Below are 20758 nucleotides of genomic sequence, written 5' to 3'. Positions count from 1 at the left end.
GGGAGGAGAGAAGACTGTAATTCAGTCAAAAGAGCCACTGTCGATCTTGAAAGAACATCAACCATACAGATGCCATAAAGATTCTCCTCCCTGCTTCAGTTCCAAGACACATCTTTTGGTATTTATTGTGAGGCAGTCCTATACAGAGAAACTAAAAATAAAAAAAAAGCAGCAAATGTAAGACGTGCTATGATCTAATTGCTTTGCAGATCTTACTTCACTTAATCCTCCCTATAACCCCATAAGGGAAGCACCACTCAAATCCCTGTTTTACAGATGAGGCAACTGAAATACAGAGAGGTGAAATGATTCCCCCAGAATAACACAGGCAGGAAGTGGTAGAGCCAGGATGCAATCCCAGGCAGTCAGGCTCTGGAGCCCATGCTTTCACAACTATCCCTTCCCTGGACCGTCAATGCCTCAAATACCCCATCTTGTTTGCAATTAGGCAGAAACTGTTTCAATAAACAGGGGGCTTCGTATTTGATTTAGAAAACTCAGAGGTTTAATATTCTCACCATAGTGGTTGAGAATCTCTTCCTTAACAAGATTTGGCTTTTAGTCAGGCAAAATGTCTCCAGATCAACTGCTGGATTAAAACTTGCTGCCCCTGCCCTTAAGACTACTCTGGGAGAGGGTCCACTCTGGTGCTACTGACAGACTGAACCCCACCAATGAAGCCCTACTTATTGCACCCTCACCTCCCCAAAGACCCAGGTTGTAATGTGAAGCACCTGCAGCAAGCCATTTCTCACATGCCCTTTTAGCAGGGATGGAATGGGACACCTTGGCAGGCAAGATGACTGTAAGTGGCAGGGGATATGGTGCCTTGCCACCTGCCACCTCCCTATTAATATGAATGTCTTTGTCTTTCCACTTTTGGGTGTCTTCCTTATATCCTGTCCATATTCTCTGGATACTCTCAACTACCCTTTTTTAAAGTATTAACAGCTGGGCGCGGTGGCTCACACCTATAATCCCAGCACTTTGGGAGGCCAAGGCGGGTGGATCACCTGAAGTCAGGAGTTTGAGAACAGCCTGGCCAATATGGTGAAACCCTGTCTCTACTAAAAATACAAAAATAAACTGGGCATGGTAGTGGGCGCCTATAATCCCAGCTACTCGGGAGGCTGAGGCAGGAGAATCACTTGAATACAGGAGGCGGAGGTTGCAGTGAGCCAAGATTGTGCCACTGCATTCCAGCCTGGGTGACAAGAGTAAAAAACTCCATCACAAAAAAATAAAAATAAAGTGTTAACAGATAATTAGGCAACTAACTTCTAGTCCTTTTGATAGAACTCCACTCAGGGATACCTGCCTTCTAAGAGATGACTCCAGAAGCCTAACCAACACATGGAGGGGCATTCTGGCTGAGTTCTCCAATATCTGGCAGTTCTCTCTGCTATTGGAAACCTCAGGCTCACTGAAAAGCCCCTCCCAGATGGGTTCAGCAGGGCTGCTTGCCCGTAAAGTGGTATTGAGCAGGATGAGAGAGAACGGCCTTTGATGGATCACCAGTGCCCACATCTCCTTCTTCCCACTGCTTTTCCTCTTTAACACACACAGACCCCGTCTGCCAGGTTGCATGAAGGTAGGGATACCATGCCTGAACATAGCCAACCCTGTTCCTATAGTGTAGAGCAGAGGTCCCCAATCTCCAGTGTGCACCAGAATCACCTGGAAGCTTGTTTGAAATGTGTATTCCTGGTGCCTAGGCCCAGAGATTCTGATTTAGAAAGAATCTCCATTTCTGTTAAGTACCCCTGGATGAATGTGATGTGAAAGTCTGAGAAACACTAGCATAGAGTCACTCCTCTACTTGCTTTCAGTGGGATCCTCTCTGAATAGAGCTGGGATAAACTCACTGCTTTCCTGAAGTCCTACAATGTTCTTGTCTTTTGCATGTGCAACAGGAAACAGTCATTAGTGCAGCCAAGCAGTCTTAATGTAACTCAGCTGAACTTGAAGTCAGTTTTTAAAACCTTCCAAAAACCTCCTGATTTCAACAAAGCAGTGTCATTCTGCTTCTGTAAGTTACTGATGGGTGAGGTGCATCACTGCTATGTTTTTGGGAAATGTGTGATGGACAATTAAAGGAAGCAACCTTTGAAAGCCTGAAAGCACTGACAGCGAAGGACATTTTCGTTGGAGGACCTTGATTGCTTATTCAATGTGTGGAATCCAAACTTGGCTCCAAAATATATACATTTTTTGAGACAGAGTCTCATTCTGTCACCCAGGCTGGAGTGCAATGGCGCAGTCTCAGCTCACTGCATCCTCTGCACCCCCGGGTTCAAGCAGTTGTCCTGCCTCAGCCTTCTGAGTAGCTGGGATTACAGGCACATGTCACTGTGCTCAGCTAATTTTTGTATTTTTAGTAGAGATGGGGTTTCACCATGTTGGCCAGGCTGGTCTCGAACCCCTGACCTCAAGTGATCTGCCTGCCTTGGTCTCCCAAAGTGCTGGGATTACAAGCATGAGCACCTGGCCCAAAATACCACATTCTTTAAGCACACTAGGAGTACAGAAACTTTAGGATCTCAACTTGTCATATTCTGCCTCCTTGCCTCTGTTTCATTGTCTTTGAATATACGAATGTGTCTCTTTCTGTATATCTGTATCTTTCTCTCACACACATAAACACACACACATGCTCAGAACCTTATAGAGAAGTGTTCTTACATATCCTTTGACTCAGAATTAATGAATCAGATCATCTTCTATAAAAATTCTTAAACTTATTTTTATACTGCAAAAATAGTATGCACATAAAATAAGGAACACTGTTGACCAGTTTTCAGTTCAGCAGGATAGAAATTTAATACGTAGGTATGTGTACAAAAATTGAGGAAGTATCACAGGAAAAATATCACTTACCTACTTAAGAGAGTGCCATGACTGAAGTCAGGAATTATATAATCACTTTGAATTCAAGCCAGTTCTTTGTGTTTAGGACGGATACTCCCTTTTCTTGTGAAAATGGTGAAATGGTTTTTCACTAGTTTCTCTGCTGAAAACCTTTCCTAATCCATCTTACTGTAACAATAGCATGTTATAGTCTGCTACTGATATCTCTGTTAAAGCTATATAAAATGTTAATAACAATTACCAGAATTTAACCTTTAATTAAATTCCCTGTGTCAGAACCTTTCTTAGAGCCCTCTTGCCTTAAGTCCACTTCCAGCAAAAGCTAGACCTAGTTGGCAGGCCTCAGCCAGGCCAGTATGGTTGAGAGGAGAACCCTGGCCTAATCTTCAAAAAGCATGGGTTTGAGTCTCAGCTATGTCACTAGCTAACTGTATGATCTCACGTAGACCAGTTAATTTCTCTGTACCATAGCTTCCTTGTCTAAAACAGGAGGACAGAACTTCTACCTCTCAGAGCTATTCTGAGGTTTAAATGAGGTAATTTTGCAAAATGCCACATGTAGACTCTCTACCTAGCAAGTGGTATTGTCAATGTGTTTTCCTTACTCCTCAAGCTGAAGGAAAGGGATTGACCTAAATTACTCCCTGAGGTTTCGTCTAGCTCTAGCTGTCTGTGCTTTTGAGAAGCCACTTACTTCAGGGTGTGGAGAAAACAAAAGGAAAAAATACTGGGTTAGTAGAGTTTAAAGCCCTCTGTGAAAACATTTCAGAGAGTTGAAAATACAATGAAAACAAAAAAAGATCAAGAAGCCAGGAAATCATCACCTTGGTCCAGAGAACAGGAAAACTAAAAGATTCGGTTTCCTCAACTGAAAGTAGGAGCTGCCAGGAAGGTTGGGAAAACAATGTTTGGTTAGCCTGATAACGATCTGTAGTGATGATGCTAAGCAGGCATGGCCTGCCCATTCCAACCAAAAAAATGTTTAGGTCTTTATTTATGTGTTTGTTTTTCGTGATGGAACATCAGGGCAAGGAAATGAAATACCAACCCAGTGTGGCATTGACAACCTCTGAGCTCTTTTGCCTTCCCTGCAGTTACAGTCAGGGAAGCAGTCATCAACATGCATGGAGCATGCAGACTGTATCGCCCCTTGGGTCTGTAGGATGCTACTGATATGCACTGAAACCAAAGCTGGGCATCCCTAAGTTGTAGAGGGGATGTTGGAGCCTGATGCCTGGATGTCTACACTACTTATAGCTCAGCCCAAACCCCAAAAATCAGGATGATCACAAGTAGGCTGGGAAGTCTAGTTTCCCATACAAGGGCAAAATTGACAACTCTTGTTTTGAAATGGACAAGCTCAGCCTTATTTATCATGTCATCAGACTTGTTCACTATGTCATGGCTACAGACCTTCAAGGCCATTTGGCCACGGGCTGAGAAGTATGCTACAAGGTCACTGCAGATCCCGAGTAGGGGAAGCTCAGGAATCCTTTAGGCATCCACTGTTGGTGGAAGTCCAGAAAATACTGCCCTTGGTAATCAGGCTTCTTCTATCTTTATACATGTATAAATATGTATAAATGATAAATAAACATATATTATAGAAATGTATATAAATATATAAAGATATAGAAATATCTATAAATATTTATATTTAATATTTATATATTTATGTAAAGATAGAAGGAGCCTGATATGTATATTAATATTTAAATATATTAAAATATATATTTTTATATAAAAAGAAGAAGCCCGATTGCCAAGAGCAGTATTTTCTGGGACCCTTCCTCAATTTTTGCCCTGCCCAATCTACTCCAAGTGATATATATGACTGGAAGACAAAGAGACCAAAGTGGATGGCTGGGTTACTATTATCCAGTATCCCCTGAAGGGTAGGCTGAGTCATGCCAGGTCAATGCTATGCCTGTGACAGAATAACAGGACTTGAGGACAAGATTAGCACAGCCCACATCATTTATGCGTTTCATAAGGCTCAGGTCTTTCTTCCGCACAGTACTCTTAAAGTTTGAAAAATGCCACAAGTATACTACTTTGCTCTTTGATGGATAATAATAGCGACCATTTATTGACACATTACCATGGAGCAAGCACTGTGTTAAATGCTTTACATGTGTTATCTTATTTAATCTCCCCAGCAGATACCGTTTCCCCTGTGCTACATTTGCTTCTGGTTTGGTTAGCATTCCCCATCCCTAACATTCTCCACTTTACCACTACCAATTCCCAAGAAGAGAATATGTTAGAACTGACTCTCCACCTCCCACTAAGAACTGGCAGGACCAATTCTGTCTTGCCCTGCATCTTTGTTTGGGTTATTCACTACAAGAAGTTCAGAACCCTGAGATACAGTTTCACCCTGGCATAATATTTCTATTTAGCTATAATCTGTCTCAAGCTCCCCCTCCTCTTCAGCCCCCAAACCCTTCCATTGGCCTTCAGTAACTTAGAGTCAGTCCACAAAATCTTCATTCATCATCCTCTTTACTGCCTCTTGCTCTAATCAGTATCTGATTCTGCCCAGAATACCCCTACTACTTCATCAGATACTTGCTTTTAAGTAAGTCACCTCCTCAGGAAAGTCTTTGTCTTCTATATAACCCCATTCCCTTATCCTGCTTTTCAGTGAACGACAGACAAACAATAGTGATCCTGTAAGATTATAATGGAGCTGAAAAATTCCGATCACCTGGTGACATCATAGTTGTCCTAATGTAGCACTGGTAAACAAGCCTACTACACTGCCAGTCATGTAAAAGTATAGCACATAGAATTATGTACAGTGTATAATACTTGATAATAAATTACTATGTTACTGGTTTATTTACTATACTATACTTTTTATCATTATTTTAGAGTGTACTCTTTCTACTTAGTAAAAAAAAAAAAAAAAAAAAAAAAAAAAAAAAAAAAAAAAAAAGATTAACTGTAAAACAGCTTCAGGCAGGTCCTTCAGGAGGTATTTCAGAAGAAGGCATTGTTCTCCCAGGAGATGACAGCTCTATGCATGTTAGTGGCCCTGAAGACCTTCAGTGGGACAAGATGTGGAGGTGGGTGACAGTGATGTTGATGATCTGATGCTGTGCAGGCCTAGGGTAATGTGTGTGTCTATGTCTTAGTTTTTAACAAAAAGGCTTAAAAGTTAAAAAAAAAAAGATATGGCCGGGCGCGGTGGCTCAAGCCTGTAATCCCAGCACTTTGGGAGGCCGAGACGGGCGGATCACGAGGTCAGGAGATCGAGACCATCCTGGCTAACACGGTGAAACCCCGTCTCTACTAAAAAGACAAAAAACTAGCCGGGCGAGGTGGCGGCGCCTGTAGTCCCAGCTACTCGGGAGGCTGAGTCAGGAGAATGGCGTGAACCCGGGAGGCGGAGCTTGCGGTGAGCTGAGATCTGGCCACTGCACTCCAGTCTGGGTGACAGAGCGAGACTCCATCTCAAAAAAAAAAAAAAAAAAAAAAGATATAAAAAATATTTTTGTTCAACTGTACAGTGTGTTTTAAACTAAATATTTCTACAAAAGTCAAAGTTTTTTCAAAAATTTAAAAGTTTATAAAGTAAAAAAAAGTTGTAGTAAGCTAATTTATTATTGAAGAAAGAACAAAAATTTTTAATAAACTTAGTATAGCCTAAGTGTACAGTGTTCATAAATTCTACAGTAGTGTACAGGAATGTCCTGGACCTTCACACTTACCACTCACTGACTCACCTAGGGCAACTTCCAGGCCTACAAGCTCCATTCATGGTAAGTCCCCTATACAGGTGTGCCATTTTCTGTCTTTCATACAGTATGTTTACTGTACTTTCTCTATGTTTAGATGTGTTTAGATATACAAATATTTAACCATGTGTTACAGTTGCCTACAGTATTCAGTATAGTAGCATGCTATGCAGGTTTGTGATCTAGGAGAAGTAGTAGGCTATACAATTTAGCGTAGGTGTAACATCCAGATTTTTATAAGTACACCCTGTGATGTGCACACACAGCGAAATCACCTAATAATGCATTTCGGAGAAAGTATCCCCAGTGTTAAGCAACACATGACTATGTATCTGTTATTTTCTGCCTACCCACGGTAATGTAAACCTTACAAGGGCTAGGACTTTTGTTCACTAATAAATCCCTAATGCTCAGAACAGTACCTGTCATATTATCTTTGCTCAATAAAATATTTGTTGAATGAATGAATTCACGACAGGGGAAACTGAGACATAGCATGGGTAAGTAAACTGTCCCAGGTCACATTGCTGTTAAGCAGCCAACCAGGGTCTGCCTGATTGCAAAGCTTTGGTGCATAAGCACCATGTTATTCAGCCTCTTGATGGATTATGTGAATGCACAACGAGCAGGAATATTCTGAGCAGACCAAAATAACCGATAGAGCGCGTTAGAGGGAACTTATCAATTGGGCAAGAGCCTACAGAACCAACGTTTACTGTTCTTCTCAGTTATTTATTGGATTAAATTGGAAAGTTTTTTTGAGTTCTCACCAAGCAAAATGCAAGTAACTAATATTTGAGGATGAGCCAATAAATTCAGTATCCTTAAAACATTAGTGCATTAGCCTAAATGAAAACAATTTATAACTTACTTACCTTTTTGGTATGGCTTAAAAGAAGATGAAAGCTATGCTGGATAAGGAGAAATCAGCAAGTGGCTAGATGACTGCGGTACGTTCATGCAGTGGAGAAACATGGAATGGACGTAGCTGTATACGTGGAAAAGTAGACCCCAAAATGCTGTATACACAATGATGACATCTCTGAAAATTCTGTTACCAATAGAATTGTAAGAGACCTTAGGTTCATAAATAGTCAGTGATTCGAGGGCTTAGAATTTATTTGGTGATTTAATGTTGGTCTTGATATTTAGATGTTTCTGTTTAACTGTTACTCCTCAGATAATTAAATAAACATAAAAAAGAAATACTGTGTACCATCATGTGAGCCAAGCAAATACGTCATCCCTATCTGCTGCACATCCTTTTCCTTCCTGCTGTCCACCTCCACTGATCGCTGACGTTCAGCACAGCCTTTCCCAGGCTTCAGCCCAGCCTTCCTGTCCCCTGACTATAACCTCTGCATGTTATACACCACCTGACTCCAACTACATTTTCTTCTTTACTCCCTTGATTACTCTCAGATTCTTCTCTGTCTAGTTGCCTGAGGCTTTTGTCCCACTGCTTTTGCCCTTGTATCTTAGATAAGGCCTTTTGCTTATCCTTTCCATACCCTGGAGCACTCTCCCAGTTTCTTTTTGCTGTGTAGTCATCATCCATATTTTGCCCTGTCTGACTCCTTATGCCCATGGTCCAGTACCTTTAGCCCTGCCTGAGGAAGTCCTGTGACTGCTCTGATGTGATCGGGCCCCTCTCTGTCTCTACATTTGCTGCTCTCAAATCTTTGTTCCTCCCATCTAGTTAGGATTCTTGATAGCAAACTATAGAAATCTACTCTGGCTGATTGAAACAGAAAAAGGATTTAGTGAAGGCTATTGAGACCTCTTGGAATTACCAGGAATGTTAATTAAGCAGGCTTAGAAAATATACAGGGACAAAGTGGGAGCTAAGCAGCCAAATGACTGAAATTCTATGACCAGAGAGCTGGTTTCAGGAGATGCTGCTGCTACTATTGCTGGACAGTGGGCGCTGCAGCTGGCACCACTGGTGCTGGATGCTGGACCTCTGCCAGCAGCACCTTTGCTACCAGGACAGAGTCTCCTCCAGTCCTGCCCCTCTGTACCAGTAGCTCCTGGTCAGATCTAGGCAGAAATAGCTGGGCAAGTCACTGCCCCATCTGTTAGCTGTAAGGAGGCCTAGAAAGGAGTATGTCACTTCTGCTGTGAGAAAGGGGCTCTGCCTGCAACCACAGCTCATACACTGGGAAATTGCTTAAATAAATTATAAACGGGAACAAAACAAACAAACAAAAAGACCACATGGTCCATTCCTGATCCATAATAATTGTTGTGTTAAACTTTCTACAACTTCCTTAAATCCTGGAAGCTGCTTCTTCTAACCTCTCACTCAGCAAGAACTCTGGAATGTAGTTTAATGCAAGACTAAAACTCTAGGGATCACAGATTTATACACAAAGATGTTCATAACAGTATGATTTAGAATATCAAAAAAGGAGTCAGCCTAAATTTCCAACAATAACCATTTCCATTAACAAGAGAATGGTTAAATGAGTTATGAGATATCCATAGGATTAAATATATGCAGTCATTAAAAACCATGGGTTTTTAAAAAGTATTCTAAAAACGAATATAACTAAAAGTAACTTTACTAATACTATGTATAAGCTCTCACAATTGCAAATGTGCATATGTGAACATATTTTATATTAGAATATAAATATATACAAACACAGAAGTTAGAAGAGAATACGCTAAAATGTCAAGATTGGTGAGATTAAAAGGATTGTGTTCCTTTTTGTGCTTATCTGTATTTTTCACACTAAGATGAAAAATTAATATTTAAAAGAGGGCAAACTTTCCATGCCACTATTCTTATTTTTTATCATATTCTCAGAAAGGACAACTTTTCCCAAATCAACCTCATGAACCAGATACTCTGAATACTTAACTCTTCTCCTTGAAAGAACTCACCCTTTTCTATATGATCATTTCCTCCTTCACTATCAGTTTGTTCTCATCTTTATGTTCACATGTAGATCATTCATTCCACTCTGTAAACCCTTTCCCCAGCCCTGCTTGGCCCATCCAGCTGACACCTGAGCTCCCCTCTCCCACAGCATGCTTACTTTCCCCCTGCCCTGTATTTTGGTCCAATGACTCACTGAAATAGCCATCTCTGAGGTTTCTATTACTCGTGACCAGATCTGAAGATCTTTTCTCTGTCTCTGTCTTTGTAGCTCTGCTACCTGAAAGAAATGGTACTGATCATTTCATCATCTTTGATACACTTTTGGGGATAGGCAAGGGACCTTGTGGTTTTCTTCTTATTTGTCTAACCATTCTTAAAGCATTTTCCTGACTTTGCTTCCTGTTCTTCTCTTTCTTTATCTATTGACTATTCCTACATGTCAGTGTTTTCTCCCTTCCTCATTTCCCCATCTGTCTACATAATGGAGCCAATACCCTACAAACAGAAGCATTGATTTTGACAGAACCCTTGACCTCCGTATAGGCTACCTACCCAAGCCAGCCCAGCTTTGACAGTGGGCTCCAGTTCTCTACCTTCATGCATGGCCCCAGGAGCTCAATAAAGCTTTCCCTGCAGCTGTGTTCCTACAGTTCATGACCTCTCTCCAGCCTTCACCTCAGTCAGCAAGAGGCTATCAGAAGGTCTGGGTTTGGGCCAGTGCCTTAGAGTTGGGCTCTGCTTCTCTGTCCAGTCTCTTAAAATTGAAGCCTTAATTGGACTCTTCAACTGCCTTTCAGTCTCACCTTCACACGCTCTCTCGGATCACCCTCAACTCCATGATCTCTGACCTACAAACCAACCCAGGATGCCAAAGTTCTTAGCCCATATTTGGTGGGGATGTTTTACTGGGTCAGGAGTCAAATTCAGACTATTCAAGTTAAGTATGTCTTTTCTATTTATTTATTTATTTTTCTGATCCATGAGTTTCCTGAAAATGTGTCTTTTCCTACATGCAGAATGTTATGTTTCAGCCAGTGGGACTTGACCTGTGGTGACCCAAATCTACAGAACAACAATCCTGTTGAAACTGCTCTTGATCCTTGATCTGGCTCATGTACGCTCATGACCTTGTATTTATAGTTGTCCTGTCCTCTTTCCGTTTTCTAGACCCATAGCGTATTACTTTTAGTATATGTCTTAGACTTCCTGCCCTTAGAGAAGTTTGTTTATTGATTTGTTAATCATCCAACAGACACATATTGAACCCCTACTGGTTGGTGCTGCAGATGGTCAGAGGCCAGTCAGGGAGTTGGACAAAACAAAGGGCTGTGTCAGGTAGTATGCTTCTTATTGCTAGTGACAGAAATCCTGATTCAAATTATTTAAGCAGAAGTAGAATGTATTCCCTCACCTACCTGGCAAGTCTAGGGTCAGATCTGGTTTCCTTCAGGCACAGCTGGATTCATGGATCATAAAGCTGCCTTTAGGACCTGGCCTGTCTTCATCTCACGGCTCTACTCTGCTTTGTGATGCCTTCATTCTCAAGCTCTCTACATGGTGGCAAAATGGATGTCAATAGCACCAAGGCCACATCCTCCTCAGTTCCAGAACAGTAGAAAACGTGCGGCTTTCTCAGCCCCAGCAAGTGTTCTGCTAAGTCTTGTGGTTTCTAATTGGACTGTGCTCTTCCCTGAACCAGTGACTTTCACCAGGGGAATTCGATGCTCTGATTGGTCAGACTGGAGTCATACATCCTCTCCTTATAGCTGGGTGTGGAGTCAGGTCTACACAAGCACTTAAATTGAGAGCGAGGGATACAGTGGTTCGTTCCCCTGAGGAAAAGGTGATGGATGTGGAATGGTTTAAAAAAAAAAAATGCCAGGTGCAGTGACTCATGCCTATAATCCCAGCACTTTGGGAGGCCAAGGCAGGAGGATCCAGGAGGTCAAGAGATCAAGACCATCCTGGCCAACATGGTGAAACCCTGTCTCTACTAAAAATACAAAATTAGCTGGGTGTGGTGGTGCGTGCCTGTAATCCCAGCTACTTGGGAGGCTGAGGCAGGAGAATCGCTTGAACCAGGGAGTCAGAGGTTGCAGTGAGCCAAGATTGTGCCACTGCACTACAGCCTGGTGACAGAGCAGGACTCTTTCTCAAAAACAGAAAAAAAAAGCTGTCAGTCAACCACATAAGTGTATGGTTAGAATTACACATGGTCAAGTTTGGCAAAGGGAACATTTGAATCAATACAGGGTAAGCAAAGACCCACCCCTTCTATACTCCCTTGCTTCTTCCTTTCTTTCTTCCTTTCAGCTAAATTTTGTGAATGGCTACTTTGTTCTAGGTGCAGAGTATATGCTGTCCTAGAAATGGACTCTGCCCATAAGGAGCTTACAGAGTAGTGAGGAAGAGAGATGGCCAGGGTGATGGTGTGAGACACATTCACTGATAATTTATATTTTGAGAAATGGAAGTATGAAGAGTATTTCTGTGTTTTTGTAAATTAAAAAGACAGCTTCAATCATTATATCATTTAACATCTTAGACTGTCTCAGTGAGTTCTGCTTTATTCAATGCTTGGAATAAGTCTCTCTGGTATGCTTCTCTGAATAATGAAGACTCCATAATCCACTTTTATTTTTTTGCCTAGGCTGCCGCAAAAAGAGGTAAAACCTTTGTGTAATTAAAAGTAGCTTTCCTTAGATTAGGTTTCCTTTGAGATTAGTTTGCTTTTTTTTTCAGTCCTTGATTTATGGGTTTGTGGTTTTACTGTACCAGGGAGTTTTGTAGTAAGGTGCTTCCAAATATACAGATGCAAGAGAGATAAACAAAATACCTTTAATTTATACTTTTACCTTAACAGTCTCTACTTCTGACCTGTGGCAGGTTGTTAATGCATCTCCCACCAATGCCAGTCATTTCCTTTCCCATATACAGATATCCCTATCTGTGTATACATAGTGTGTATATAGAGAGTTGACTAGAAGTTGAAATGAACACATGTAGAGTTGTACATTTTTTTAAAGAGGAACAAATGTGAAATTATTTCTGTGACATTCAAGATCCAGCAATCCTTACATTATTTTTTAGCTGTAGTTTTTGTTTTGTTCTGTATTATTGAAACAAAGACTAAGAAAAGCAACACAAATAATCCGAGGATTCGGGAGTACATTAATATAGTGGTTGTCAACTGGAGACGTTTGGCAGTGATGGGAGTCATTCTTGGTTGTCTTGATTACTGGAATCTTGTGGGTAGAGGCCAGGGATGCTACGAAGCATGCCAAGTAAGATGCACAAGACAGGCCCCCATAACTAAAATATCCAGTCCAAAATATTAATAGCGCCTGGCAATAATTGGATTTTTGGAATTCTAAACATTGAAAAGATTCAGAGCAAGTTTATAATTTAGGTTTAAGACAGATAGAGGAAAATTATAGAGTTATAGAACCCTGGAGCTGAGAGGAAAAGACATTTAGTCCAGTCTACCCATTTTCTAGTAAGGTCACTGAGGCACATAAGAAAAAAGTGACCAAAGCAACATAACTCCTTCACCTCCTAAACATGTGATCAAGCAACTTGTCACATGTTTCTGTGTGCGCCTCCCTTTTCTCCTCTGCAAAAAGGGATGATACAACTTGCTTATGCTCACTTTGGCAGCACATATACTAAAATTGGAACGATACAGAGTTATTAAAAAAAAAAGAACTTGTCTCAAATTATGATTGCTGTGAACGACTACTTAAAATGTAGTACACATAAAACGTTTAGTACAGTACTTGGCCGTAGTGTGTTGTTAATACATAGCAGTGGTGAGGGCCAAGGTAGTGATTGTTATTTATGCTGTTGCCCAGAGTCACAGAGCCAGTCTGCAGTTTGTTTCACCCTGTCCTTCTGACTCTCAGTTCCATTTTCTATTACACTGCCTTGAGGAACTATGAAGAAAGGTTATGAGGGCAACTTAGTGGAGATTAAAGACCAGTCTGGACAGCAGCTTAGTAGCTGGTAATTCAAGGGAAAGTGAACACAAATTCTCCATAAAAGACAGAAAGGGGGTTTGTGGATGGTAGGTAGAGAGCTTTGAGGAAGACATGAATGGTGTTTCAGGTGGTCACGCCTCCTGGTGGAGTCTAGACCAGGTGACCTTTTTCAAACCCTACAGCCCTGACCATGTTCACATGGAGGCAAGATGGCTCTCTTTCTGTCGGGGAGAGTCCTTGAAATGCTGGGGTGGTATAAACAATATAGACAGCACATATGGGAACCTTTCCAACTCTAAGATTCTCTGGTGCTAAGTTTTGTGGACCTTAGGCTGGTAAGATCCTGTGACATAGAGCATGCCCAGTAGATATGCGTAGACAATCACAAACCTCTTGTTTTCTGGTTTGTGGAATAAAATGCTTTATTAGATTTTACTAATTCAGTCAACATGAGCATATGATTAAGATGTTGTGTAAAATGCTTTTTCCTCTGAAAACAGGAATATCTTACCAACAATTCTCTGAAATAGATTTTCTCTTATTTTCTTTAATGGCTTATAAAAATTCGGACAGGCGCCATGGCTCATGCCTGTAATCCCAGCACTTTGGGAGGTCGAGGTGGGCAGATCACGAGGTCAGGAGATCAAGATCATCCTAGCTAACATGGTGAAACACCATCTCTACTAAAAATACAAAAAAAAATTAACCGGGCCTGGTGGTGGGCACCTGTAGTCCTGGCTACTCGGGAGGCAGAGGCAGAAGAATTGCTTGAACCCAGGCCGAAATCACGCCACTGCACTCCAGCCTGGATGACAGAGCGAGACTCTGTCTCAAAAAAAAAAAAACTTCATAGTCAATTAAAGACATTTTCTCCCAAATCAAGAATAAGTTGGTACATAAAAGAAAACAGTGAATCTCAGTTGATTTTGTTTTCTATATTTTTGGTGACATTCAAGGTCCACAGAGCAGTCAGAGAAGAGCAACACATGCCTATCTGATGAGTGCTGACTGAGCACCAGGCACCGTACTAGAAGTTAGAAGTTAAGTGATTTGCCCTGAGTCACACAGTTGGTAAGCAAGAGAGCCAAGACAACACAGCTCCGCCTGGCTTCCAAGTGCACGGGCTTGAATATGCACTGTTTGCTGCATCCTGGTTCTTGACAGAGAAGGACTTATTAGAATAATAAGCAAATCCCCTCTGAGATCAGACTGTTCTTAATGCAAAATGCCTCCCTTAGATTATTATTGTGTGTTTTCATTTGACCTTCAACTTTTTCTTTCAGGTGTTGTGTAACGGACCAGGAACATGTGTTCCTATCTGTGTATCTGCCCTTCTCCTTGGGATACTAGGAATAAAGAAAGTGATCATTGTCTACGTTGAAAGCGTCTGCCGTGTAGAAACGTTATCCCTGTCCGGAAAGATTCTGTTTCATCTCTCAGATTACTTCATTGTTCAGTGGCCAGCTCTGAAAGAAAAGTATCCCAAATCTGTGTACCTCGGGCGAATTGTTTGACAAATAGCAACTGACTTCTTTAGAATTTCGCAGTTAACAATAGTATGTACTCAAATTGGGGGGGGGAACCCTACATTTTATTGTAAAGGTGTCTGCCAGTCCTGAGAATTATTGACGGTAAGGAATAAAAGATGTACAGATGACTCAGTGAAGAAACTGACACTTCTCTTATGAAACAAACATTGATAAACAATAACTACTAAATATTTATGCCTCTGTAAACCAAATCTCTTTTCTAGATAAAAATATGCATCACTACCTGCAAATTTTCTTCTGGCTGTTTTAGTAGTATTTTTTTACAGAACTAAATATAGAGTTTGTATGATTAGTAACATTTCCTGTCCTACAGCTTTTTTTTTTTTTTTTTTTTTTTTTTTTTTTAGTAAAGTATTCTGCATTGTAAAAGAAGAGGAAAAAAAAAAGGTATTTCTGAGTTTTTGTTCAGATACAAAAGGCTTTATTTCCTGTATGGAAACAGTGATGTCCCCAGTGAATCCTTTCAGCATAAAGGAAGCAGTTATATTAAATTGGCTTCATGACAATTTGCACTCCACAAGCCTCCAGAACCTTGAGCATAAACCAGTATTATTTTTTGTACTTCAGTCTTGCTTTTTGAGTAGTTGGCCTTAATACAGAGTATCTTTTAAAATCTCTTGTTTAGGCCGGGCATGATGGCTCACACCTGTAATCCCAGCACCTTGGGAGGCTGAGGCGGCCGGATCACTGGAGGCCGGGAGTTTGACACCAGCCTGACCAACATGGTGAAACCTTGTCTCTACTAAAAATGCAAAAATTAGTCGGGTGTGTTGGCACATGCCTGTAATTCCAGCTACTTGGGAGGCTGAGGCAGGAGAATCGCTTGAACTTGGGAGGCGGAGGCTGCAGTGAGCCGAGACTGCACCATTGCACTCCAGCCTGGGTGACCAGAGCGAAACTTTGTCTCAAAACAAAACAAAACAAAACAAACAAACAAAACTCAATGATGTAGGGATTGTTATTATTCCCATTTTACAGATGACTTGTCCAAGATCACATGACTAGTAAGTAGCAAAGCCACAATTCAAGTTCAGGTAAGCCTGACTTCATAGTGGGGCCAGTTTCACGTGTGTGTGGCCTGTGCAGTCACGTGGAGTTCTGCACTTAACAGGGCCCCCACACTTGGTTTAATGTTCTGCTGTCACTGTCTTGAACTTCTGAATAATTTTTTAAACAAGGAACTTATATTTTAGACCCTTTAAATTCTGTGGCTGTTCCTGCTTAAGATTGTGTTTCTAATGGTGCCATGTCTACTATAATAGAAGTACAACAGTTAGTGCAGTGCCTGGCCCAAGGAGCTCCTCAAAAACAGGAATTCCATTTCCTTCCCTCTAAGCTCTGCTGCGTTAACAAAGCAACCAAAAAAAACAAAACAAAAAGAAGAAGAAACAGAAAAGAGAAGATCCTCTCCTGTAGTATTTCAGTTTATATATAGGTTTTTTTCCTCTTAAATCTTTTGCTTTATAAGTATGATATAAATCTAATATAAAGAAATAGTGATTAATGAAGTGATTGAATTTTAGTGAAAAGAGACATGATTATCCACAATCATGTAAAATTAAAATCCTGAGGCTGATCTAGCCTTTTTTCTTCTTCTTCTTTTTTAAAAAAAAAAAAAAACAAAAAAACAAAAAAAAACCTCCTTCTTCTCTGAATCATGTAACAGGCGCATCTGTCAGCCGGACATCTTCCTAGGTTTTTGGCCGGAGAAATGTGTGGCTGAAGATGTCTCAGAATGGTGAGAACACTTTGCTGTCTGGATTTAGTGGGCCTGGGGCAGCCAAATGATAGTTCATTCTGCTTTGATTTTAATCCTCAAATCTCAGGTACTGTATTGCTTCCACTGACCTGTAGACCTGGAGTATCAGAGAGCATATTAGTATCGTTCAACCAGGGGCTGAGGTGAAATAAGCTTTGACTTTTCTAGAGAGAAAGTGATTTTTTTCAGGGACAATGGCATCTGCACATCATTCCTGTTTAAGTCTTTCTCTGCTCTATAGTTTTTTCCTAAGTGGCACTGGGTAAATGAATGGTAAGGAAAAGTGAACTGCATTTAGTGAATGCCTCTCTGTGCTGTGGGGCAGCTTCCCTGGGCCCCCGCAGGTGATCCTGCTGCAGAGGCTTCCATCAGGTCAGAACTTACAAAGATCAGACCAGAGAGAGTTGTAGAAAAGATGCTGTCATTTTTTCCAGAAACATACGTCCAGATGTTTTGCAGAGCCTTAAGACAGTGGTTAGCCTGGAATGTCAGAGAAAGAATGTGTATGTGTTATATCACCAAAAGTTTAGAAATATTATATCTTTCATAGGTTTAGGCTGCTGTGTACTCATTCAGAGCCAAGCTGAGGCATGTGTTATTGCATCTTCCTGATCATTCAGATTACTTGGTAAACAAGTGCATGCTCTGCTGTTATGGCTAATTTGAGTCCTTGAGGTCCCATTAGCAGAGGGGGCTGGTGGCACAATTTCTCTGTTGTGCATTTCTGTGACATTCAGAAAGATAGTGCTCTAGCCTCAACTCAAACTGAAGAAGATGAGTAGCTAGCTTGTCCCTTCCAATTTCTCTTAGAACACTCTGAATGCAACTTTTACTGTAGGAGACTGTTCATGAGAAACTAATTGAATCAGTCTTCAAATGAGAGGCAGGGAAACCACACATCCTGCCCACACCTACTTCCCTGGAAGATTTCTGTCTGCAGTTCAGCTATCCGAAAAGGTCTCAGCAGCTTGCCAGGTCAGAAGGTCTAACTGTTTCAAAAACGATGCCCAAAAATCATGACAGGAAACTTTAGCCTGGAACGAAGAGTGCTATGAAACCGTGTCAACAAGAGGAGTGGTGTGCAATTGTGAGTTGAATAGCAAGACGTCCTTGCTAGGAAGGAGATGACCCAAACTTCCCCTCATAAAAGCAACTTGGAACACATTATTTTACCTTTCAAAGATACATGGTAAGTTAAAATTGAGAAACATACCCCTTTCCTATGCAGTTCCTTGGGTTGAATGAGTGCTTTATTTTTTCTGCAGAGCCCCATCCCCCAAAAGGCATTTGATAGCAATGTATTAAGCACCTTTTACCAATGATAAGAACATCATCATAAGTGTTAAAGAAAATTGTCCTTCTCCCTACAGGTCAGCGTTTGAGCCTCATGGGGTTTCTTCCCATGATTTCAGCCCTGACGCACAATGAGCAGACACCCAAATCTTGTCCGCCCTGAACATTCTTTTGTTAGGGCCCATCACTCTAGCACTCTAAAAACAAATCATCTGCAACTGTGTTCTTGCTGCCAACTCATTTTAAACATGAATTTGACGTAGCTCCTCCTTTTCCCACTGGAGTAGTTAACTAATGCTAGCCCACTGGCTTATATCAGTGTCCCTCAAGCAACAAACTTTGGAATCATTTTTGCATTTTCACTCTTTCCTTGCCCACATATAATAGGTTGCCTTTCTTATTTCATTATCCCCAGAATAATTTTCTCTTGTCTTCCTCTTCTCTCTTTGAAATTACTTTTACTGTTCCTCTTCTTTGTCATCACCTATTGATTCTGCCTTTGTCTTAGTTCATATCTACCCTTTGCTTTTCAGTCCCACGGATACAACCTAATCCATTTCTTCAACAAAAAAGTTCTTGCTTGATGAGCACATTTTATTGAGGAACTGAGGAAACACCTGTGGAAGGAACAAATGAATGATTTTGTTAATTATTTATGTTTGTCTTCAGAGACTGCAGCTCATACAAGTTTTGTATCCTTGTTCCACCTTTTTCTTTTTCTTTTTTCTTTTCTTTTTTTTTTTTTTTTTTTTCTTTTTTTGAGACAGAGTCTTTCTCCATCGTCTAGGCAGTAGTGCAGTGCTATGATCTCATCTCACTGGCTCACTGCAACCTCTGCCTCCTGGCTTCAAGTGATTCTCTTGCCTCAGCCTCCCGAGTAGCTGGGATTACAGGTGTGTGCCACCACACCTGGCTAATTTTTGTATTTTTAGTAGAGATGGGATTTTACCATGTTGGCCAGGCTGGTCTTGAACTCCCAACCTGAAGTGATCCACCCACCTTGGCCTCCCAGAGTGCTGGGATTACAGGTGTAAGCCACCACACCCAGCCCTTGTTCCACTTTTTATAATATTTACACCACAGAGAGGTTAAGTAGTTTATTAAAGATTATAGAACTAGAAAGTGGCAAAGCTGGGATTTGAACCAGGGCATTCTAGCTCCAGCCAGGCTTACCTTAATAGCTATGTTAGGTGTTTTTTTGTCTTTTGTTTTTGTTTATGTTTTTATTTTTTTGTTTAAAAAGAAAAAGTTCCTAGAAAGGAAATAAATGGGGTAACAGGGCACTATGATGGAGTAGCAGGTAGTTGGTGTTCTAGATAGGGAAATCAGGAAAGGCCTTTAAGAAAGTGGTATTTTAGCTGAGTTCCAAAGGATAATGCCTTAAATATTTGTCCTCCTTCTACTTCACTTCCAACTTAGATTTTGCCTCACCCACAAAGTCTTTGTCTTCAGCCTAGTTTGAGCAAATTATCTAAATAACTCTGTGACATAGCCACCCGTACCAAAGGTTAGTACTGAGTTACATAACATCGAATTGCAGTCCTTGTACTTAGAAGCACCTGTGGAAGGAACAATGAATGATATTGCTTATTATTTATGTTTGTCTTCAGGGACTGGACCTCATGCTAATTTTGTATCCTTGTTCCACTTTGGATAGTATTTACACCACAGCTCTGTGAAAGACGTAGACACTAATTAAATACATAAATTATTTGGCTGGGTGCGGTGGCTTACACCTGTAATCCCAGCACTTTGGGAGGCCAAGGCAGTTGTATCACGGTATCAGGAGTTCAAGACCAGCCTGGCCAAGATGGTAAAACTCCATCTCTACTAAAATTACAAAAAATTTGCCAGCGTGGTGGTGGGCGCCTGTAATTCCAGCTACTTGGGAAGCTGAGGCAGAGAATTGCTTGAACCAGGGAGGTGGAGGTTGCAGTGAACTGAGATGGCACCAATGCACTCCAGCCTGGGCGACAGCGAGACTCCATCTCAAAAAATAATAATTATTATTACTATTATTATTATAGCTTCAGACTCATCTAGGCTCACTTCAGTTATATTTTTTTCTAGACCAGTGCTTCACAAACTTTTTGGTCTCAGGACCCCCTTATACTAAAAAATTATTGAAAACCAGCTGGGCACAGTGTTTCACACTTGTAATCCCAGCACTTTGGGAGGCCGAGGCGGATGGATTACTTGAGCCCAGGAGTTTGAGATCAACCTGAGCAACATGGTAAAACCCCATCTCTACAAAAAAATACAAAAATTAGCCAGGCATGGTGGTGCACACCTATAGTTCCAGCTACTTGGAAGGCTGAGGTGATAGGATCACTTGAGCCTGGGAGGCGGAGGTTGCAGATCATGGCCCTGCACTCCAGCCTGGGTGACAGAGTGAGACCCTATCTCAAAAAAAAAATCCCAATGAGCTTTTGTTTGTGTGAGCGATATTTGTCAATATTTACCATTGTAGAAATTAGAGAAAAATTTTAAACACAGGAATACAAAAGGACATATTCCATTGGCTGTCAGAACAATATCATCACACATCTTGTAGCATCTGGAAAACTATACCATCATGAGAATGACAAGGAAAAGGCAAATAACATCTTAATATTACTATGAAAATAGTTTTGACCTCATAAACCCCTAAAAACATCTTGAAGACTCCCCGGGACCTTGGA

At 41.0% G+C, this 20758-nt stretch overlaps 1 protein-coding gene across 2 annotated transcripts in view; it reads left to right on the top strand.

The window, feature by feature from the left end:
- ALG14 (ALG14 UDP-N-acetylglucosaminyltransferase subunit) overlaps nt 1–15259 on the top strand; it is a 94327-nt gene extending 79068 nt beyond the window's left edge. Inside the window, exon 4 of one of the 2 annotated variants that reach the window (XM_010385141.1) lies at nt 14759–15259. In XM_010385141.1, coding sequence (XP_010383443.1) covers nt 14759–14989 — 231 coding nt within the window. In that variant the 3' untranslated portion in view covers nt 14990–15259. The remainder of the gene's footprint in view (nt 1–14758) is intronic. The other variant, XM_030935598.1, reaches the window with a different exon arrangement.
- The last annotated feature ends 5499 nt before the right edge of the window (nt 15260–20758 follow it).

Source organism: Rhinopithecus roxellana, chromosome 8, assembly GCF_007565055.1.
Source record: "Rhinopithecus roxellana isolate Shanxi Qingling chromosome 8, ASM756505v1, whole genome shotgun sequence".
Taxonomy (NCBI): Eukaryota; Metazoa; Chordata; class Mammalia; order Primates; family Cercopithecidae; genus Rhinopithecus; species Rhinopithecus roxellana.
This window is presented reverse-complemented; position numbering and strand designations above follow the sequence as displayed.